Source organism: Macaca nemestrina, chromosome 15, assembly GCF_043159975.1.
Source record: "Macaca nemestrina isolate mMacNem1 chromosome 15, mMacNem.hap1, whole genome shotgun sequence".
NCBI classification, from domain to species: domain Eukaryota; kingdom Metazoa; phylum Chordata; class Mammalia; order Primates; family Cercopithecidae; genus Macaca; species Macaca nemestrina.
In genome coordinates, this window is record NC_092139.1 from 83,265,330 (window position 1) to 83,283,063 (window position 17,734).

A 17,734-nucleotide genomic window follows, 5' to 3' on the forward strand; every position below is an offset into this window, starting at 1 on the left:
TTTGAAGAAACAGTTTTCTGTGTCAAGTTCTGTGGCAGCTCCTTAAGTATGTACCATCCCGCTGCACCCAACCCCACGCCAGCAGGGCAGGCTGGCACCCCACCGCTGTCCATGCAGGCTCTGGGGGTCCCACGTGCTCTTGCAGGCAGAGCTAAGCAGCATGACATACAGAGGCATTGGTTTTATACAGAACCTTTAATTGCAAAGAACTTGAAAGCAGCCATGCTGGGGGTGGCAGTGGAGAAACCAACACACCCTCCCCTCAGTATTCTTCACCTTCCTCAGCCTCAGCTTCCACGGAATCCACGCCCACCTCTTCATAATCCTTCTCCAGAGCTGCCAGATCCTCACGGGCCTCGGAGAACTCCCCCTCCTCCATGCCTTCTCCCACGTACCAGTGCACAAAGGCCCGCTTGGCATACATGAGATCGAACTTATGGTCCAGGCGAGCCCAGGCCTCCGCGATGGCCGTGGTGTTGCTCAGCATGCACACAGCCCGCTGCACCTTGGCCAGGTCTCCCCCAGGGACCACCGTAGGGGGCTGGTAGTTAATGCCCACCTGCCGGAGAAGGGGAAGAAAGCAGTCTGTGAAGCTTATATCAAACCTAGAAATGGTGGCTACTTTTCCTCAAACAGAAGACGCCCTGTAGGTGAACAGGAGAATTCTCAGTTCACCGCACAAATGTCACTAAGCCCTTCTCTGTGCCAGGCAGGGTGACAGTTTCAGACAACATATGTTTCCCAGGCTGGCCTCAAACTCCTGGGCTCAATCGATCCACCCGCCCCAGCCTCCCAAAGTGCTAGGATTACAGGCATGATGCAGCATACCCAGCTTTTTTTTTTTTTTTTTTTTAGAATAAAGTATTTTCTAAAGGATTTCTGTGCCCCTTTCTTAGGTGGTAGAATTCATGTGGAAAAGGCAGGTTGAACTTAGTAGGACTTTCATGGGCATTTTGGGGAATCTTGTAGGTGGTGTATATATTTACTTTAACTTGGGCATTACTATAAACTGCTTCACTACATCCTCCACTCCACTGTCTCATGAAGGGTTTGATTTAAAAAAGAATGATTTTTTTGTGATGAAAACAGCAACAGTTACAGTGGCTCACACCCATTATCCCAGCTCTTTGGGAGGCCAAGATCATCCACTGCTTGAACTCAGGAGTTCAAGACCAGCCTGGGCAACATGGCATGACCCTGTCTCTACCAAAAATACAAAAAATTAGCTGAGCATGATCTCATGCACCTGTGGTCCCAGATACTCAGGAGGCTGAGGTGGGAGGATCGCCTGAGCCTGGAGGGCAGAGGTTCCAATGAGCTGAGATCTCACCACTGCCTGGGTGACAGAGCAAGACCCTGTCTCCAAAAAATAAAAAATAAAAGGCCAGGCATGGTGGATCACGCCTGTAATCCCAACACTTTGGGAGGCTGAGGTGGGCAGATCACAAGGTCAGGAGATCGAGACCATACTGGCTAACACGGTGAAACCCCATCTCTACTAAAAATACAAAAATAAAATTAGCCAGGTGTGGTGGTGGGCGCCTGTAGTCCCAGCTACTCAGGAGGCTGAGGTGGGAGAATGGCGTGAACCCAGGAGGAGGAGCTTGCAGTGAACCAAGATCGCTTCACTGCACTCCAACCTGGGTGACAGAGTGAGACTCCGTCTCAAAAAAAAAACAAAAAACAAAAAAACCAGCAATGTCTTTATTTCTCTTCTGGGAAGTCTAGTAATTTTGGCCTGGGTTTGCCTCAGACACAAAATCTGTCCCCACTTTCCACTGACACAAAAGTAACCTTGCTGTCCTCTTTCAGCTTTATCAGTAGTTGGTTACTAAATCTTGTAGCATTTCTCTGTTGAGCCTGTGCGTCCTTGTGCTGTGCTTTCCCTGCTGCCTCTGGCTTAGACCCCCACCACCTCTGTCGGGAGAGACCACTGCAGTCAGCTCTGACTGGGATTTCCTACTGTGAGTATCTCTTCCTCTCCTTCAGGGGTTAGCACAGCTGCTGGACTAGCCACCTAATTTTGGAAGTTCTTGTCTGAACATAGCCACCATAGCCACCACACTCCTTCATTTGTAGATTGATTTTGCTATCCAACAGCAGAGTGGGGTAGGCATGACAGTGGTTGTGTGACCTGTAAGGCCTAGAATTTTTACGATCTTGTCTTTTTTTTCTTTTTTTTTTTTGAGACAGAGTCTTGTACTGTCACCTATGTTGGAGTACAGTCAGGTGATATCTTCTCACTGCAACCTCCACCTCCTGGGTCCCAGTGATTCTCCTGCCTCAGCCTCCTGAGTAGCTGGAATTACAGGTGCCCACCACCATACTTGGCTAATTTTTGTATTTTTAGTAGAGATGGGGTTTTGCCCTGTTGGCCAGGCTGGTGTCAAACTCCTGACCTCAGGTGATCCGCCTGCCTCGGCCTCCCAAAGTGCTGGATTAAAGGCATGGGTCACCATGCCCAACCAATTTTTGTATTTTTATTGGAGAGCTGTGATCACCACACTGCACTTCAACCTGGTTGACAGAGTGGGATTCTGTCTCAAAAAAGTAAATAAATAGGTTCAAGCACAGTGGCTCATGCCCATAATCCCAGCATTTTGGGAGCTAAGGCGATCAGATCACTTAAGGCCAGGAATTTGAGACCAGTCTGGCCAACATGGTGAAATCCCTTTACTAAATACACAAAAATTAGCTGGGTGCGGTGGTGCATGCCTGTGGTCCCAGCTACTCAGGAGGCTGAGGTGAGAGAATCACTTGAGCCTGGGAGGCAGAGGTTGCAGTGAGCCGAGATCACACCACTGCACTCCAGCCTTCTCAACAACAACAACAACAAAATAAGTAAGTAAAGTTCATCACAGATATGTAGTATAATGACTCAGAGAGTTCAAAAGACATTGCTGGGCCAGGCGCGGTGGCTCACGCCTCTAACCCCAGCACTTTGGGTGGCCGAGGTGGGTGGATCACCTGAGGTCAGGAGTTCAAGACCAGCCTGGCCAACATGGCAAAATCCTGTTTCTACTAAAAACATAAAAAGTAACCAGGCGTGGTGGTGGGTGCCTGTAATTCCAGCTACTTGGGAAGCCGATGGAGACTGCAATGAGCTCAAATCACACCACTGCACTCCAGTCTGGGACACAAAGCTAGACTCTACCTCAAAAAAAAAAAAAAAAAAAAGACATCACTGAATTAATTATCACTCTGGTTCACTAATTTATGCCCATGCGCCTAGCCCATGGAACGGGGGTAGTTTCCTCAAAGGATGCGGGCCTTCAGGGGCAGCCTTACTCTGTGTGTCTGTTGCTTGCTGAAAGATACAAGAATTCCACACTACCCAGTCATACCTTAAATCCAGTTGGGCACCAATCCACAAACTGGATGGTGCGCTTGGTCTTGATGGTGGCGATGGCCGCGTTGACATCTTTGGGGACCACATCCCCCCTGTACAACATGCAGCATGCCATGTACTTGCCATGGCGAGGGTCACACTTGACCATCTGATTGGCTGGCTCGAAGCAGGCATTGGTGATCTCGGCCACGGACAGCTGCTCATGGTAGGCCTTCTCGGCTGAGATGACTGGGGCGTAGGTGGCCAGGGGGAAGTGGATGCGGGGATACGGCACTAGGTTGGTCTGGAATTCCGTCAAGTCCACATTCAAGGCCCCATCAAATCGCAGAGAGGCTGTGATGGAGGACACGATCTGCCCAATCAGACGATTAAGGTTGGTGTACGTGGGACGCTCAATGTCCAGGTTGCGCCGACATATGTCATAGATGGCTTCATTGTCGACCATGAAGGCGCAGTCAGAATGTTCTAGGGTCGTGTGGGTGGTCAGGATGGAGTTGTAGGGTTCCACCACGGCCGTGGAGACCTGGGGGGCTGGGTAAATGGCAAACTCTAGCTTGGACTTCTTCCCGTAGTCCACCGAGAGCCGCTCCATGAGCAGAGATGCAAACCCAGAGCCAGTGCCGCCCCCGAAGCTGTGGAAGATGAGGAAGCCCTGCAGTCCCGTGCACAGATCCGCCTGAGAGAAACCAGACAACGTGAGCCAATGCCCGTGGAAGCCACACCACCAACCTCCACCAAGCCAGGGCCACTTCTCTTTGCCTCTGAAGACTTGATATGGATTGAAATCATCCATAATAAACACGCAGTACACTCTGAAGCAAAGAAAAGCAGACAAAGATCTACAGACAAATCACCATGCATGCTTCAGACTAAGACCACTGCAGACTCAATCGGACTCAAGATGCTGGTCTAAGTTTTTTTTTTTTCCTTTTTCTTTTTTTTTTTTTTTGAGATAGAGTCTCACTCTGTTGCCCCGGCTGGAGTGCAATGCCATGAGCTTGGCTCAGTGCAACCTCTGTCTCCTGGGCTCAAGCCATTCTCCTGCCTCAGCTTCCTGAGTAGCTGGGACTACAGGCAGGTACCACCATGCCTGACTAATCTGTGTATTTTTAGTAAAGATAGGGTTTCACCATGTTGGCCAGGCTGGTCTCAAACTCTTGACTTCAGGTGACTGCCCACCTTGGTCTCCCAAAGTGTTGGGATTACAGGTGTGAGTCACCAGATCCGGCCAAAGTGCTGGTCTAAGTTGTGACAAAATGACCTCCCCTTCACAATCCAAGATCTACCCTCCTGTGCAGGACAATGGTCACAGGAAGCCTTCTCTTCTTACCAGTTTGCGGATCCGGTCCAGGACCAGGTCGACAATCTCCTTGCCAATGGTGTAATGGCCTCTGGCGTAATTATTGGCCGCATCTTCCTTCCCGGTAATCAGCTGCTCTGGGTGGAAGAGCTGCCTGTAGGTTCCTGTGCGCACTTCATCTACAAGAGACCGAATGTACTGTGAATCTTTAAGGCCTGTACTCACCAAGATGAACACATTCCAGGACTGTTCACTTCTACAACGTACATGCTGTTCAAAGTACATGACCTACATGTTGTAGCTCAACAGTGGCAGTGTCTGGTAGGAAATGTCTCTGTGTGATAACCAAAGTGCAAATGTGTGATAATCAAACTGCAATTTATGACTCTAGGAAGTTAAACTCAGCTTGCAGTACAAATGTCAGCACTACCAGTTCCCAGTGAAGGGAAATAAGCTGTAACACCCACACACAGGTAACTGTACAGGTACATAATTCTTTCCTACATGTAGCTACATCAAAAGCTGTAAGTTAAAACTCTTACAAACTGGGAAGTCACCAGGTCAATGTGACTTCTGCAGCAGTCCCATCAGGGCACCCTGTGTGGCCTGGGCCCCACAGGCTTTCAGGTGACACTGTCATCTCATATGGGGCCACTGAAAGGGGCTGTCTCTTTGCAGTTCTTCTTGGAAACTACCTTGGGCTGCTAATCTGGAGGAAGCAAATGACTGTGCTGTACTTAACCTTCTATGCCTATGATGCAGGTCAAGACTCTTGTGCACCAGCATAAGAGAGTGCACAGCATTTAGGATGGAACCAATGCCACTGTGCCCTGCAGGCAGAGCCACTTGAGCAGGGCTGAGGCAGCCAGAGGGAATGTCTCCACAGCCCATCTTATTGCTGCCAAAGCAGCTTTTCCCTGTAGGTCAGGTTTTCCTAAATGAGGAGCCGAGTCTCACAGACACTTTAATCATGAACCTTTCCGTTTCTCTCTTAACAACACCATGGGCATATGCTTGTCTATCTCATACCTTCTGCAGGAGGATTCAAAGGAGCCCACATGGGGCTTTACCGATGATGCTCTCCCACCCTCCCAGGAAAGCTGCCATCCAGGGCCCGAGCACCTACCAACCACAGTGGGCTCCAGGTCCACAAACACTGCTCTGGGCACGTGCTTGCCAGCCCCAGTCTCACTGAAGAACGTGTTGAAGGAGTCGTCCCCGCCACCAATGGTTTTATCACTTGGCATCTGACCATCGGGCTGAATTCCATGTTCAAGGCAGTACAGTTCCCAGCAGGCATTGCCGATCTGGACACCTGCCTGCCCCACGTGGATAGAGATACACTCGCGCTGTGAACCGGAACATAAATGTAGACCCGTTCATTTCAAGGCAACTTGAAGCTATATGGCATGCAAAATATTCTAATTTAATATTTGTATAGTGCTTCAGTATCTAGTGCTTTCACAATTGATATTTCCTAGGAGGGTTAGGTGACTAACCCCTTAATCCCTGTGAAAACTTACTTGCTCTAAACCATCCTAGCTGCTAAGTTCCAGAGGTAGCCCTAGAACCTAACGTTTGCCACTACACAAAAATTCGATTATTTTAAAACTTGGAAGCCATGCAATGCCAATAATCAACCCCACATTATAGCCAGTCACAGTAATGCTCTGAAGAGTACACAGCAGTTTTTGATTATGTCCTGATCAAAGGATAAGGTAATTGGGTTGGGTAAAGAAATAGAGACTAGGTCCCAGGTCACTGTGGTCCAAGCCCAGGTGTTCAGTATGTGTCCTCTCTCTGCCCCCCCAGATCTACCCTCCATCATTCACCACCTGCTCTTTGCTCCCAGAGGCTGACCCATGAGGACAGTGTCAGAGGCCTATCTTGCCCTCTAGCTTCGTGCTGGTTTGTTCAATGACAGGCAGCAGCAGGAGACCAGGAGGCTGGAGGAGGCATCAGGGTACTCTCCCCTTGGCCCCTTCCTGCTCAGCTTTCATGGGTGATCCAAATCCCTCCATCAAGGCCACACTTTTGGCAGGTGGCCCTCTTCATAAAGTTACCCTCTCAAGTTTTTGTAAGCACTCCCTCCTCTCCATCCCTTGAGGCCTAGGAGTGTAATGGCTCCCAGACGTCATCAGTGCTGGGACACTGCACTGTCCTTTGGTGGTTTCTTTAAACCCTGCCAAGCCGGGTGTGGTGGCTCATGCCTGTAATTCCAGCACCCTGGGAGGCTGAGCTGAGATCGCTTGGGACCAGTTTGAGACTAGCCTGGGCAACTATGAAAAAAAAATTATTATTTTTTTGAAACAAGAGTCTCACTCTGTCACCCAGGCTGGAGTGTAGTAGCACAATCTCAGCTCACTGCAGCCTCTGCCTCCCAGGTTCAAGCAATTCTCCTGCCTCAGCCTCCCAAGTAGCTGGGACTACGGACCACTATGCCCAGCTAATTTTTTGTATTTTTAGTAGAGACGGGGTTTCACCGTGTTAGCCAGGATAGTCTTGAGCTCCTGACCTTGTGATATGCTCGCCTCGGCCTCCCAAAGTGCTGGGATTACAGGCATGAGCCACCGCACCCAGCCGAAAAATTTAAACATTAGCCAGGTGTGGTGGCACACACCTGTAGTCCCAGTTATTCAGGAGGCTGAGGCAGGAGGATCACTGGAGCTCAGGGGTTCAAGATTGCAGTGAGCCGTGATCCTGCAACTGTGCTCCAGCCTGGGCAACAGAGCTGTTGAGCCGTCTCAAAAAAAAAAACAACAGATACTTGACAGACCACGGCCATAGCTATTCAGACTTGGGACTTACAAATCTGTTCTTTATGTGAATGTGTTGGTGGTTTTGTTTTTTTTTTTTTTTTTTTTTTGAGGCAGGGTGTGTGTTTTGTCACCCAAGCTGGAGTGCAGTGGCACCACCGTGACTCACTGCAGCCTGGAAGTCAGTCCTGGGCTCAGCTGACCTTCCCACCTCAGCCTCCCGAGTAGCTGGAACCACAGATCCAGGCCACCACCCTGGGAATTTTTGTATTTTTAGTAGAGAAGGGTTTTCGCCATATTGGCCAGGCTGGTGCAGAGCCCCTGACCTCAGGGGATCCCCCGCCTCCACCTCGCCAAGGGCTGGGATTCCAGGCGTGAGCCACCGCGCCCACCCACCGTGTTGCTTTTAGGTGAATGAGGCAATGTTTTAGCAGCGTCTGAGCTTTAATTCCTGATCTGACCAATGTCCACAGCCCCAGCCTCCATCAGCTAAGGCTCCTGGGGTTCCTCAGTGGTTTCCAGTAGCACTGAGACGTTTGGAGACCGGAAAGCAGGAGCAGCGCCCTCTTGTGTTCAGGAGGTGACCCCACTGTTTGCTCTCTGGGGGACGGGACACCGTCAATGCTCCCCGTCCACCGACTCAAGGCCGGCAGCTTCCTCTAAAACAAAAGCTGCCGTCCCTGCCCTGGAGCCTGCAGACCCAGTAGACGACCCCGTGTCCCGCCCTGGGCCCCGCGTCCTTCTCTGGCCTCCTCTCTGCACCCGCAACAGCATCCCTCCGTCCAGCCACCTTAAGAGGCCAACTTCGTCTACCCTCCAGCCTGGACGTCTGCGGGTCAGGAGTGACCAGGCCTTACCATGTTGAGCTCCGCCGCTGCTGCAGTCCAACGCTACTACCCGACAGAAACGGCCGCTGCAGCTGCACACGTCCAACTACAGCCTCCCACCGCACGCTGTCTGGGATTGGCCCGCTGGTGCCAGGCCACCATTGGTCCAGAGCTCTGGGGAGGCGGGCCAAGGCTTCGATCCCAGTTTCAGTTGGCTGTTGCTCAATAAACGTAGTGGGGACGCCCTCTGATTGGATGCAGGATTGGCGGGAAGGCAGCAGGCTCAGAGGGGGCCCTCTGATTGGATGCAGGAGTGGCGGGAAGGTCGCGCGGTCAGAGGGCAGTGCATGGGCTGAGACGTTTCTGGGGGTCCCCTGAGCTGGGTTGGAGCAGCTACTGCGCCTTTGTGGGTCAAGGAACATTGCTTTGTAAGTAAGCTCTCAGCCTGGCAGTGGCTTGACCACGAACTTGTGCCGCTGCCTCCTCCCCAGTTGCCCCAGGCTGGCTCCTCTGGAGGTGCCTTATTCAGATCTTTGCAAACAGGGCTGCCTTTGAGAGGCCTTCCGGGCATCTACCCAACTCTCAGCAGCACTACAATCACCCCACCTTCCCACCCGGCACCCGGGAAGTGGCGGGATTCGATCACTTTTGTGATCTGAAAGGAAAAAGTGGGTGGGTCTCGGTGGCTCACGCCTGTAATCCCATCACTTAGGAGGCAGAGGCGGGTAGATCACCTGAGGTCATGAGTTCGAGACCAGCCTGGCCAACGTGGTGAAATCCCATCTCTACTAAAAATACAAAAACTAGCCGGGCATGGTGGGCGCGCCTGTAATCCCAGCTACTCGCGAGGCTGGGGCAGGGGAATTGTGTGAACCCAGGAGGCAGAGGTTGCAGTGAGCTGAGATCGTACTGCATCCTGGGCGAGCCTCCGTCTCAAAAAAAACAAAAAAACAAAAAATTATAAAAAAGGAAGAAGCAGAGGTAAAATTAATATAGGTGGAGAGGTTGGGCCAGGTGCAGTGGCTTAGGCCTGTAATTCCAGTGCTTTGGGAGGCCTCCGCGGGAGGATTGCTTGAGGTCAGGAGTTTGCAACCAGCCTGGTCTAGGTGGTGAGACCCGCCCTGCCCCCGTTTCTACAAAAAATAAAAACATAATAAAATTAGCCGGGCATGTTGGTGGGTTCCTGTAATCCCAGCTACTTGGGAGGCTGAGGCACAAGAATCGCTTGAATCTGGGAGGTGGAGGTTGCACTGAGCCGAGATTGTGCCACCGCACTCCAGCCTGGGTGACAGAGGGAGACTCCGTCTCAAAAAAAAAAAAACAAAAAACAGTTTATTTGGGCCAAGTTTGAGAATTGCAACCCTGGAGATGCAAGTTGCCTTAATATACACTGTAATTAGCAGCAGTTACAAATGGGTTTTTAAAGGAAAAGAAGGGGCAGTTTCTAAATTGTTTACCAAGAATTTTAAAAATAGAGATGGAGTCTTGCTGTGTTGCCCAGCCTGGTCTTGAACTCCTGGCCTGAAGGCTGGTCTTGAACTCCAGACGGAGTCTTGCTGTGTTGCCCAGCCTGGTCTTGAACTCCTGGCCTGAGGCTGGTCTTGAACTCTAGCCTCCCACCTTGGCTGGCCTGGCCAGAGGAATGTATATTAAAATAACATAAACTGTTTATTGGCTCTGTATTGTCTTTCGTATCACAAATTCCAGTAGCAGGAAGATAAAGCTAATCAGGAACAAAATGCCTTTAAACAATCGCTGGGGCATGGGTATGCAGTGTGCTCCTGAAGTCACACACTGACTGAATATGTGAAGTCCCACGTTCCTGTCTCTCTCGGCCTGATGCATTCTGCACACCTCACGTAACTCAAAGTGCTTTGAACACTTTTTCTTTTCTCTTTTCTTTAGTGAGAAGGACTGGGTTTACAGCCACCGGGAAAGGGGAAGGCACAGCCCTGTCCTGGGAAGAGCAGAATGGGGACACAATACTCATATCGAAGGAGTCTGGAACAGTCACCTGATTCTTCCTTATTTATTTATTTATTGTTGATTCATTTATTTTTTGGACAGTGGTTCTCACCATGTTGACCAGGCAGGACTCAAAACCCCCGGACTCAAGTGATCCTCTTGCCTCAGCCTTCCTTGCAGGCTGGGACTACAGGTACGTGATTCTTCCCAGTTTGATTCTTCCATTCCTAAAGATCATCTTAACAGTATGTATTCAGTTCTGGGAACGGCACCAGAAGAGACGTGCTGGCTTTCCCCCAGCTCATCACCAGGGTTCAGCACCCCATCATGGCATCTCCCTAGAGGGTGGTCAAGGAGGCCTTTAACTTTCCCTCCTGAGAGGAGAGCAGAGAAGAGAGAGGGAGCTCCCCCAGTGGGATGGGACTCATGAGGTCCGGGAATTGAGACTTTTCTGTGGGCTTTGGGGACCTCTGAACAGTGCGATCAGGTCTGCACTTAGAAGGATGTTTTGGTACAAGGAGGAGGGACAGGGAGTTCGTTCTGTGGAGAGCCAGGGAAACTTAAGGAGGCCTCTAGCCCCCTCCTCTTCTCCCCAGGAGGGTAAATCCTTCCATCTTAGTTGGCTCCGGGTGCCCTAAAAAAAAATACCATTGACTGAGTGGCTTAAACAACAGAGTTTTAGTTTCTCACAGTTTTGGAGGCTAAAAGTCCCAGAGGCCTCTTGTCCTGGCTTGCACACAGCTACCTTCTCACTATGTCCTCCCACAGGGTGGGGGAAGGCAGCGCTCAAGCTCCCTGGTCTCTTATAAGGACACAAATCCTATTGGATCAGGGCCCACCCTTATGACCTCACATAATCTTCACCATCTCCTTATAGTCCCTGTCCCCAAATACAGTCACATTGGGGACTAGAGCTTCAGTGTCTAATAATGGGGGGAACACAGTTCAGTCCACAGCTCTCCCCTTCCTCAGGGCTCCAACCACGTCATGCACAGAACTCAGCTGTAGCCCGTATCACACGGTGCTCTTCAGTACAGTCATGCGTCCCTCAGAGGCTGGGGTACGTTCTCGGAAATCATCAGGCAATTTCGTTGATGTGAGAACATCATAGAGTGTCCTTAGACCAACCTAGATGGAGCGGCCTACTGCACACCTAGGCCACATGGTACAGCCTATTGCCCCTCAGCTACAGACCTATACAGTAAGGATTTGTGTATCCAAACACAGAAAAGCTACAAGAAAAATATGGTATTATAATCTTATGGGACCACTGTTATATATGCTGTCTGATGTTGTCCGAAACATCATTATATGCCACACGACTGCAATATTTATTTTTCCGGTCATAAAAGTAACATATTCCCAGAGAGAGTGTGGAAAATTAGCAACAAAATATTTATTCGACTGTAAATGCCAAAAGAAAAATTGAGTCTTGGATGTGCCCATTTTTACTGTAAGTTATGATTCCATAACTGACTTGTAGTAAACAGTATTTCTGGCCCCTAAGTATTGCTACCTTGTGTATTTTATTTAGTATACAGTACTAAAAAAAACTTGTCAATTATTAAATCCTTGCAGTAAGTCAGCTAACAAAGTTTACATATAGTCACAACGCAGAAAGGAGCACAAATGATTTCCTCTTTTGCTCAGATTCAAACAGGCTTGAGTGACAACTTGAGGAAAAGGACACTTTGCCAAGATTTTATGCAGCAGCTGGTGGGTCCAGAGAGGCAGCATGGTGCGACAGGAGAATGAGGACCTGCGCAAGGTAGGTGACTCGGTTCTGGGTCAGAAAGGCTTACGAGCCTTTGCAGAGTTTTGTGAGGTTGAGTTCATACAGATGTTTAAAGACCTCTTTGGGACTCCTGCTCATGGGCTGTCCCTGCTGCATGCCGGACACCAGGGCCAAGCCTGGTTCTAGGGTCCAGCTGGTTGCTGCATAGCTCGCGTCAGCTGGCTGAGCTTGGCTCCCAGTCATGGCTGCCTACTAGCGTCCTGCCTGCGGCAGGCACCCACTTCACAGTCATCTGTCTTCTCCAGTTCAACCCCACAAAGTAAGCAGCAACTCCTCCACCCCTGCCAATTTTGATGAGGAACCATGTCTGTGATATCTGCAGTGACACGCTGTGCCTGACACCAATGACTCCCCCTTCTCTCTCCACCATGCCCCCCTGCTCTTAGAAGGGGTGTCTTTGTGATGACATGGAGCTGCAAAAGAGACCATTGGTTAAAATGTGGGTAATTCCCCCATAACTCCTTCATACATTTGGTTTTTAGTAAGATATGTGAAACTTTATGTTCAAATGCCAGTATAGTAATAACACAATTAGGTTCTGTTTTCTAAAATACATTCATTTATTCACTTAAGTCCTTGGACCTATAGTTTGTGATCTGTCCTCTAAAACGTGCCAGATTTTAAACCCAAATTGCTTCTTAAGATCATCTGTGGTGTCATTCCCCTGCAGGACTTGTCTGGGACTGCAGCGTGGGCTGTGTGGCGTCTCATTGCTTAACGTAGTCACAGTAACTCTGAGCCGGGCAGAGAGGCCTGGGGAGGCCTTTCCTCCCCGTGGGGGGGCTGCCCTGCCAGCTTGCTCCACGTCTCCTCACTTCCAGTCTTAGTCCAGCAGGTGTGACCGCGACTAAACAGCCAGATTGCTGAGTAGATCGGCTTCAGGGAGGTCAGGGTCATCAGGGCAGCAAGTGGTAAGGTTGGGCTGTCAGTGCAGCTGATCTCACGGTAAGTCCAGCTATGGCTCTCCACCCGAGGGAGACTTGGATTTAAATCTTTTTCTTCTTAATTTTCTTTTCTTTCTTTCCTTTTTATTTTTTTTAAGAGATGAGGTCTCACCATTTTGCCCAGGCACTGGTCTTGAACTCTTGGGCTCAAGTGAGCCTCTCTCCTAAGCCTCCCAAAGTCTTGGGATTACAAGCATGACCCGCCGTGCCTGGCCTGATTTAAATCTTAAGTACTTTGTGTGTGTGTGTGTGTGTGTGTGTGTGTGTGTGTGTGTGTGTTTCTGTTTCCGCTTATGTTTAAGTAACTAGATTGAGTGCCCAAATACTTTATTCACCTTTGCACTTGTGTAGAGGACATCAGGCAGAGGTTGGCGTTCCAGAACGAGCTGTCCTGCTGGAAGCAACTCCATGCAGTTGCAGGGTCTTGCTTGGTGTGGGGTTGGTGCTCGGCACCTGAGCCCAGGTGGTCTTCCCATTGCCTGTCTGGCTGGGGTGAGGTGAGCACAGGGCTTTTTCCAAGCAGGGGATTTCTCCAATCTTTGACTTTAATGTGTAACCAGCATTGGCTGTCACTTGTAACTCTTTAATATAGTGTAAGACTAAACCTTCCAGGCCTTTGTTAAGCAAACATAAAACATCTATAATTGTGATTTTTTTTTTTTTTTCAGCAATTGGTTGAAGCCTCAGAGTTATTGAAATCCCAGGCCAAAGAACTCAAAGATGCCCATCAGCAGCAAAAGCTGGCCCGGCAGGACTTGTTGGAGCTCAGTGAGCTGGTGGTAGAGCTCTGCTCCCAGAAGCAGAAGGTGTGGGACAAGGAGGAGGAGATGGAGGTGTCCATGCAGAAAGTCAACACGATGTGGCAGGAGATCTGAAGATCCACAAAGCTCAGAAAGAGGAAGCTGTTTAGATGTTTCAGCGATGGTATTGACTGAGCTCTTTTTCATTTTTTTATTTTTATACTTTAAGCTCTGGGGTATATTGTATGACCTTAATAAAACGTCTTTGAAAACTTGAACTGCATTGTGTAAATTACTTTAAAATGGATCTTAATAATGTTTTAAGCAATGCTTAGTTTAAAGCAATGCTTAGTTTAAAATTGGATTAAAGGCCAGGGGCAGTGGCTCACACCTCTAATCCCAGCACTTTAGGAGGCCAAGGTGGGCAGGTGGCTTGAGATCAGGAGTTTGAGACCAGCCTGGGCAACATAATGAAACCCCATCTCTACTAAAAGTATAAAAAACTGGCTGTGGCCAGGTGCAGGGGCTCACACTTGTAATCCCAGCACTTTGGGAGGCTGAGGTGGGCAGATCACCTGAGGTCGGGAGTTTGAGACCAGCCTAATATGGTGAAACCCCGTCTATACTAAAAACAAAAATTAGCCAGCCTGTGGTGGCACATGCCTGTAGTCCCAGCTACTCAGGAAACTGAAGCAAGAGAATCTCCTGAATTCAAGAGGCAGAGGTTGCAGTGAGCCGAAATCACGCCACAGAACTCTAGCCTGGGCCACAGAGGGAAACCCTGTCTCAAAAAAAAAAAAACAAGAAAGAAGAAAAAAAAGAGTAACTGGGGTTGTGGCATGCACCTGTGGTACAAGATACTCAGGGGTCGGCCGGGCACAGTGGCTCAGGCCTGTAATCCCAGCACTTTGGGAGGTTGAGGCAGGTGGATCACAAGGTCAGGAGATTGAGACCATCCTGGCTAACAGGGTGAAACCCCGTCTCTACTAAAAATACAAAAAAAAAAAAAAAAAATAGCTGGACATGGTGGTGGGTGCCTGTAGTCCCAGCTACTCAGGAGGCTGAGGCAGGAGAATGGCGGGAACCTGGGAGGTGGAGCTCGCAGTGAGCCGAGATCGTGCCACTGCACTCCAGCCTGGGCAACAGAGCAAGACTCTGTCTCAAAAAAAAAAGAAAAAAGAAAGAGACTCAGGAGTTTGAGGTGGGAGGATCACTTAAGCCTGGGAGGTGGAGGTCGCAGTGAGCTGAGATCGCACCACTGTACTCCAGCCTGGGCGACAGAAGTAGACTCTGTCTCAAAAAAATTATATTAAAATTTACTTAATGAACTCCACGAATGAGAAGGCCTGGAAGCATATGCTCATGTTCCTTTCAGGTTCAGGGCTTTTTGCCCTTTAGCCACAGAATACCTATTTGTTTTCTTAGACGGTTTATTTTGGAACCCAAATATATTTATTGTTGTAGCCAGTTGCCACTTGAGTTAACGAAACCCCTAACTAAGGATTACCGTTCCACATATGGATGCAATGATACATTGCCTGGGATTTGCTCTCTAATGGTTTGGGTGTAGGCAGAGGTGAAGCAGGCTCAGCTGAGTTGCTCACTGTCAAAGCTGGGTGCCAGGCACACGGGGTTCATTACCCTCTCTTCTGTGTGCATTTGAAATCGTGCATTTAAAAAGTGAATCAGTGTTTTGCAGATATCAGAAGTACTTGTTTTCACAAATCAGTCTCCTTTCTTGAAATCTAATCTCAAGTATCAAATTAAATTAAAATTTGAACTTGCTTTATTACTAACGGACCATTTCAGCTGAGCCCTGAAGTGTATTTCGGAAACTTTAATTTGTGATAAGATTTGATGAAGGATGGAAAAATACAAAGGTCTTTCAAGGTCTTGTTCTCTTAGAGGTCCTTTGGGTGAAGATCTAATTGGTGAGGCTGTGCTTCCTTTGTGTTAATGAAAAGCGCATCTTCCTTTTGCATCTGGAAGCTCAGCTCAAGGACCCTGTTGCTGAGGCCTCAAAGCAATGCAAAGTTCATGAGCACAGTGCAGACTGAGCAAGAAGGAAGTGAGGCCCTCGAAGTGGGTCTGGGTTAGGGTTTTTACTCCTTTTTTTTTTTTTTTTTTTTTTTTTGAGATGGAGTCTCACTCTGTCACCCAGGCTGGAGTGCAGTGGTGCAATCTCGACTCACTGCAAGCTCCACCTCCTGTGTTCACGTCATTCTCCTGCCTCAGCCTCCCAAGTAGCTGGGACTATAGGCACCCACCACGCCCAGCTAATTTTTTGTATTTTTAGTAGAGACAGTGTTTCACCATGTTAGCCAGGATGGTTTCGATCTCCTGACCTTATGATCCTTCCGCCTTGGCCTCCCAAAGTGCTGGGATTACAGGCGTGAGCCTCCGGGCCAGGGTCTTTACTCTTAACTGAGAGTTACGGTTAAGAGTAAAGAGAGTAAGACAACGCCCGGCCAGGGTCTTTACTCTTAACTGAGACAGAAAGCTCATCCTTGCTGATGCCATCACGTGGGCATCACCTTGTGTAATGTGCTGGTCCCAGCGGGGCATTATCCAAGGCAGTTCCAGACAAGACAGGGATGTGGAGAGGTGGGGCAGGCCCCTGCCTTCTTGACTGCTTTCATGTTTGAAAGTCAAGGGGATTAATCCATTCTCCCCCAGCTATGAAGATTTACCTTAGCCGGGCATGATGGTACACACCTGTAATCCCACCTACTCAGGAGGCTGAGGCAGGAGAATTGCTGCAACCCGGGAGGTGGAGGTTTCAGTGAGCCAAAGTCGCAACATTGCACTCCAGCCTGGGTGACAGAGTGAGACTCCATCTCAAAAAAAAAAAAAAAAAGGAATTACCTAATTACCTGACGCCAGGTGTGGTGGCTCATGGCTGTAATCCCAGCACTTTGGGAGGCTGAGACAAGTGGATCACCTAAGGTCAGGAGGTCAAGACCAGCCTGACCAACATGGTGAAACTCCATCTCTACTAAAAGTATCAAAAATTAGCTGGGCATGGTGGCGGGCACCTGTAATCTCAGCTACTCGGGAGGCTGAGGCAGGAAAATTGCTTGAACCTGGAAGGCAGAGGTTGCAGTAAGCCGAGATTCCACCATTGCACTCCCACCTGGGTGACAGGGTGAGATTCTGTCTCAAAAAACAAACAAACAAAAAAGAATTACCTGAGACTGGATAATGTATAAAGAAAAGAGGCTTAATTGGCTCACAGTTCTGCAGGCTATCCAGGCTTCTGCTTCTCGGGAGGCCTCGGGAAACTTACAATCATGGTGGAAAGGGACACAGGCACATGTTAGGTGGCCAGAGCAGGAGAAGAGAGAGAGCAGGGAGATGCTACACACCTTCAAACAACCAGATCTCATGAGAACCCACTCACTGTCACAAACACAGCAAGGGGGAGATCTCCCATAATCCAGTCATCTCCTACAAGGTCCCTCCTCCCACACTGGGGATTACAATTTCACATGAGATTTGAAATTATATCACCAATTTTTTTTTTTTTCTACATAAAAATTTCAGGCAGTTCACAATAAGTCCTAGTAAACTAACATCTAATCAACTCCTATCCTGGTTCAGTCCAATCAATTCATATCCTTCTTCATACCCTGGTTTTCTAAATTCAGTGCAGTTCAGTTTTAGAAAAGCTCCTTAAAACCCATGACCTGCTGCTGACCAGAGAAAAGACAGGCTGGCCATCGTCAGGGCCAGTTGGTGGGACCAAAGGGTGCCATGGAGGCCAAGGAGGGACTGAGCACAGAAGGCCACAGTGGCTGAGCCTGGGCAAGAGCTCAGTGGGCAGGTCTCCTGGCAGCGTAGCTCGGCCTGGGTCAGTGGATGGGTCTCCTGGCAGTGTAGCGTGGCCTGGGTCGGTGGACCAGCCTCCTGGCAGTGTCGTGTGGCCTGGGTCGGTGGATGGGTCTCCTGGCAGCTTAGCGTGGCCTGGGTCAGTGGACCAGTCTCCTGGCAGTGCAGTGCAGCCTGGGTCTCCTCCTATGTGAGGCGGGTGTGATGGGTCTCCCCTCTCCCTCCTGCCT

General features: G+C 49.4%; 2 protein-coding genes across 10 annotated transcripts; one reads left to right on the plus strand and one right to left on the minus strand.

The window, feature by feature from the left end:
* Nucleotides 1-176: 176 nt before the first annotated feature.
* Nucleotides 177-8,374, minus strand: LOC105465824 (tubulin alpha-3 chain). Its single transcript, XM_071079875.1, has 5 exons — nucleotides 8,263-8,374; nucleotides 5,776-5,998; nucleotides 4,680-4,828; nucleotides 3,345-4,025; nucleotides 177-559 (listed from the first exon to the last, which is right to left on the minus strand). The coding sequence occupies exons 1-5, from the start codon at nucleotides 8,263-8,265 to the stop codon at nucleotides 263-265; spliced, it is 1,353 nt and encodes a 450-aa protein (XP_070935976.1). The 5' UTR covers nucleotides 8,266-8,374; the 3' UTR covers nucleotides 177-262.
* Nucleotides 8,375-8,550: 176 nt separating this feature from the next.
* On the plus strand, nucleotides 8,551-13,945 carry LOC139358937 (uncharacterized). 9 transcript variants are annotated; one of them, XM_071080954.1, is made up of 5 exons: nucleotides 8,551-8,660; nucleotides 10,300-10,390; nucleotides 11,170-11,362; nucleotides 11,848-11,965; nucleotides 13,605-13,945. In XM_071080954.1, the coding sequence occupies exons 4-5, from the start codon at nucleotides 11,933-11,935 to the stop codon at nucleotides 13,809-13,811; spliced, it is 240 nt and encodes a 79-aa protein (XP_070937055.1). In that variant the 5' UTR covers nucleotides 8,551-8,660; nucleotides 10,300-10,390; nucleotides 11,170-11,362; nucleotides 11,848-11,932; the 3' UTR covers nucleotides 13,812-13,945. The 9 variants fall into 9 exon arrangements, 4 of the variants coding, with proteins under 4 accessions (XP_070937055.1, XP_070937054.1, XP_070937053.1 ...); XR_011614418.1 differs by lacking the exon at nucleotides 11,170-11,362 and having other exon boundaries at nucleotides 11,848-13,433; XR_011614416.1 differs by lacking the exon at nucleotides 11,170-11,362 and having other exon boundaries at nucleotides 11,848-12,937; nucleotides 13,288-13,945.
* The last annotated feature ends 3,789 nt before the right edge of the window (nucleotides 13,946-17,734 follow it).

Excerpts from the sequence above, each read along its gene's own strand:
- LOC105465824 (XM_071079875.1), bottom strand. Across the intron at positions 4,829-5,775 it reads CCTGGAGCCCACTGTGGTTG|ATGAAGTGCGCACAGGAACC; the intron begins GTAGGTGCTCGG and ends GGTCTCTTGTAG. Across the intron at positions 4,026-4,679 it reads TGGACCGGATCCGCAAACTG|GCGGATCTGTGCACGGGACT; the intron begins GTAAGAAGAGAA and ends GGTTTCTCTCAG.
- LOC139358937 (XM_071080953.1), top strand. The coding sequence starts at position 11,933 with ATGGTGCGACAGGAGAATGAGGACCTGCGCAAG. Across the intron at positions 11,966-13,604 it reads AGAATGAGGACCTGCGCAAG|CAATTGGTTGAAGCCTCAGA; the intron begins GTAGGTGACTCG and ends TTTTTTTTTCAG.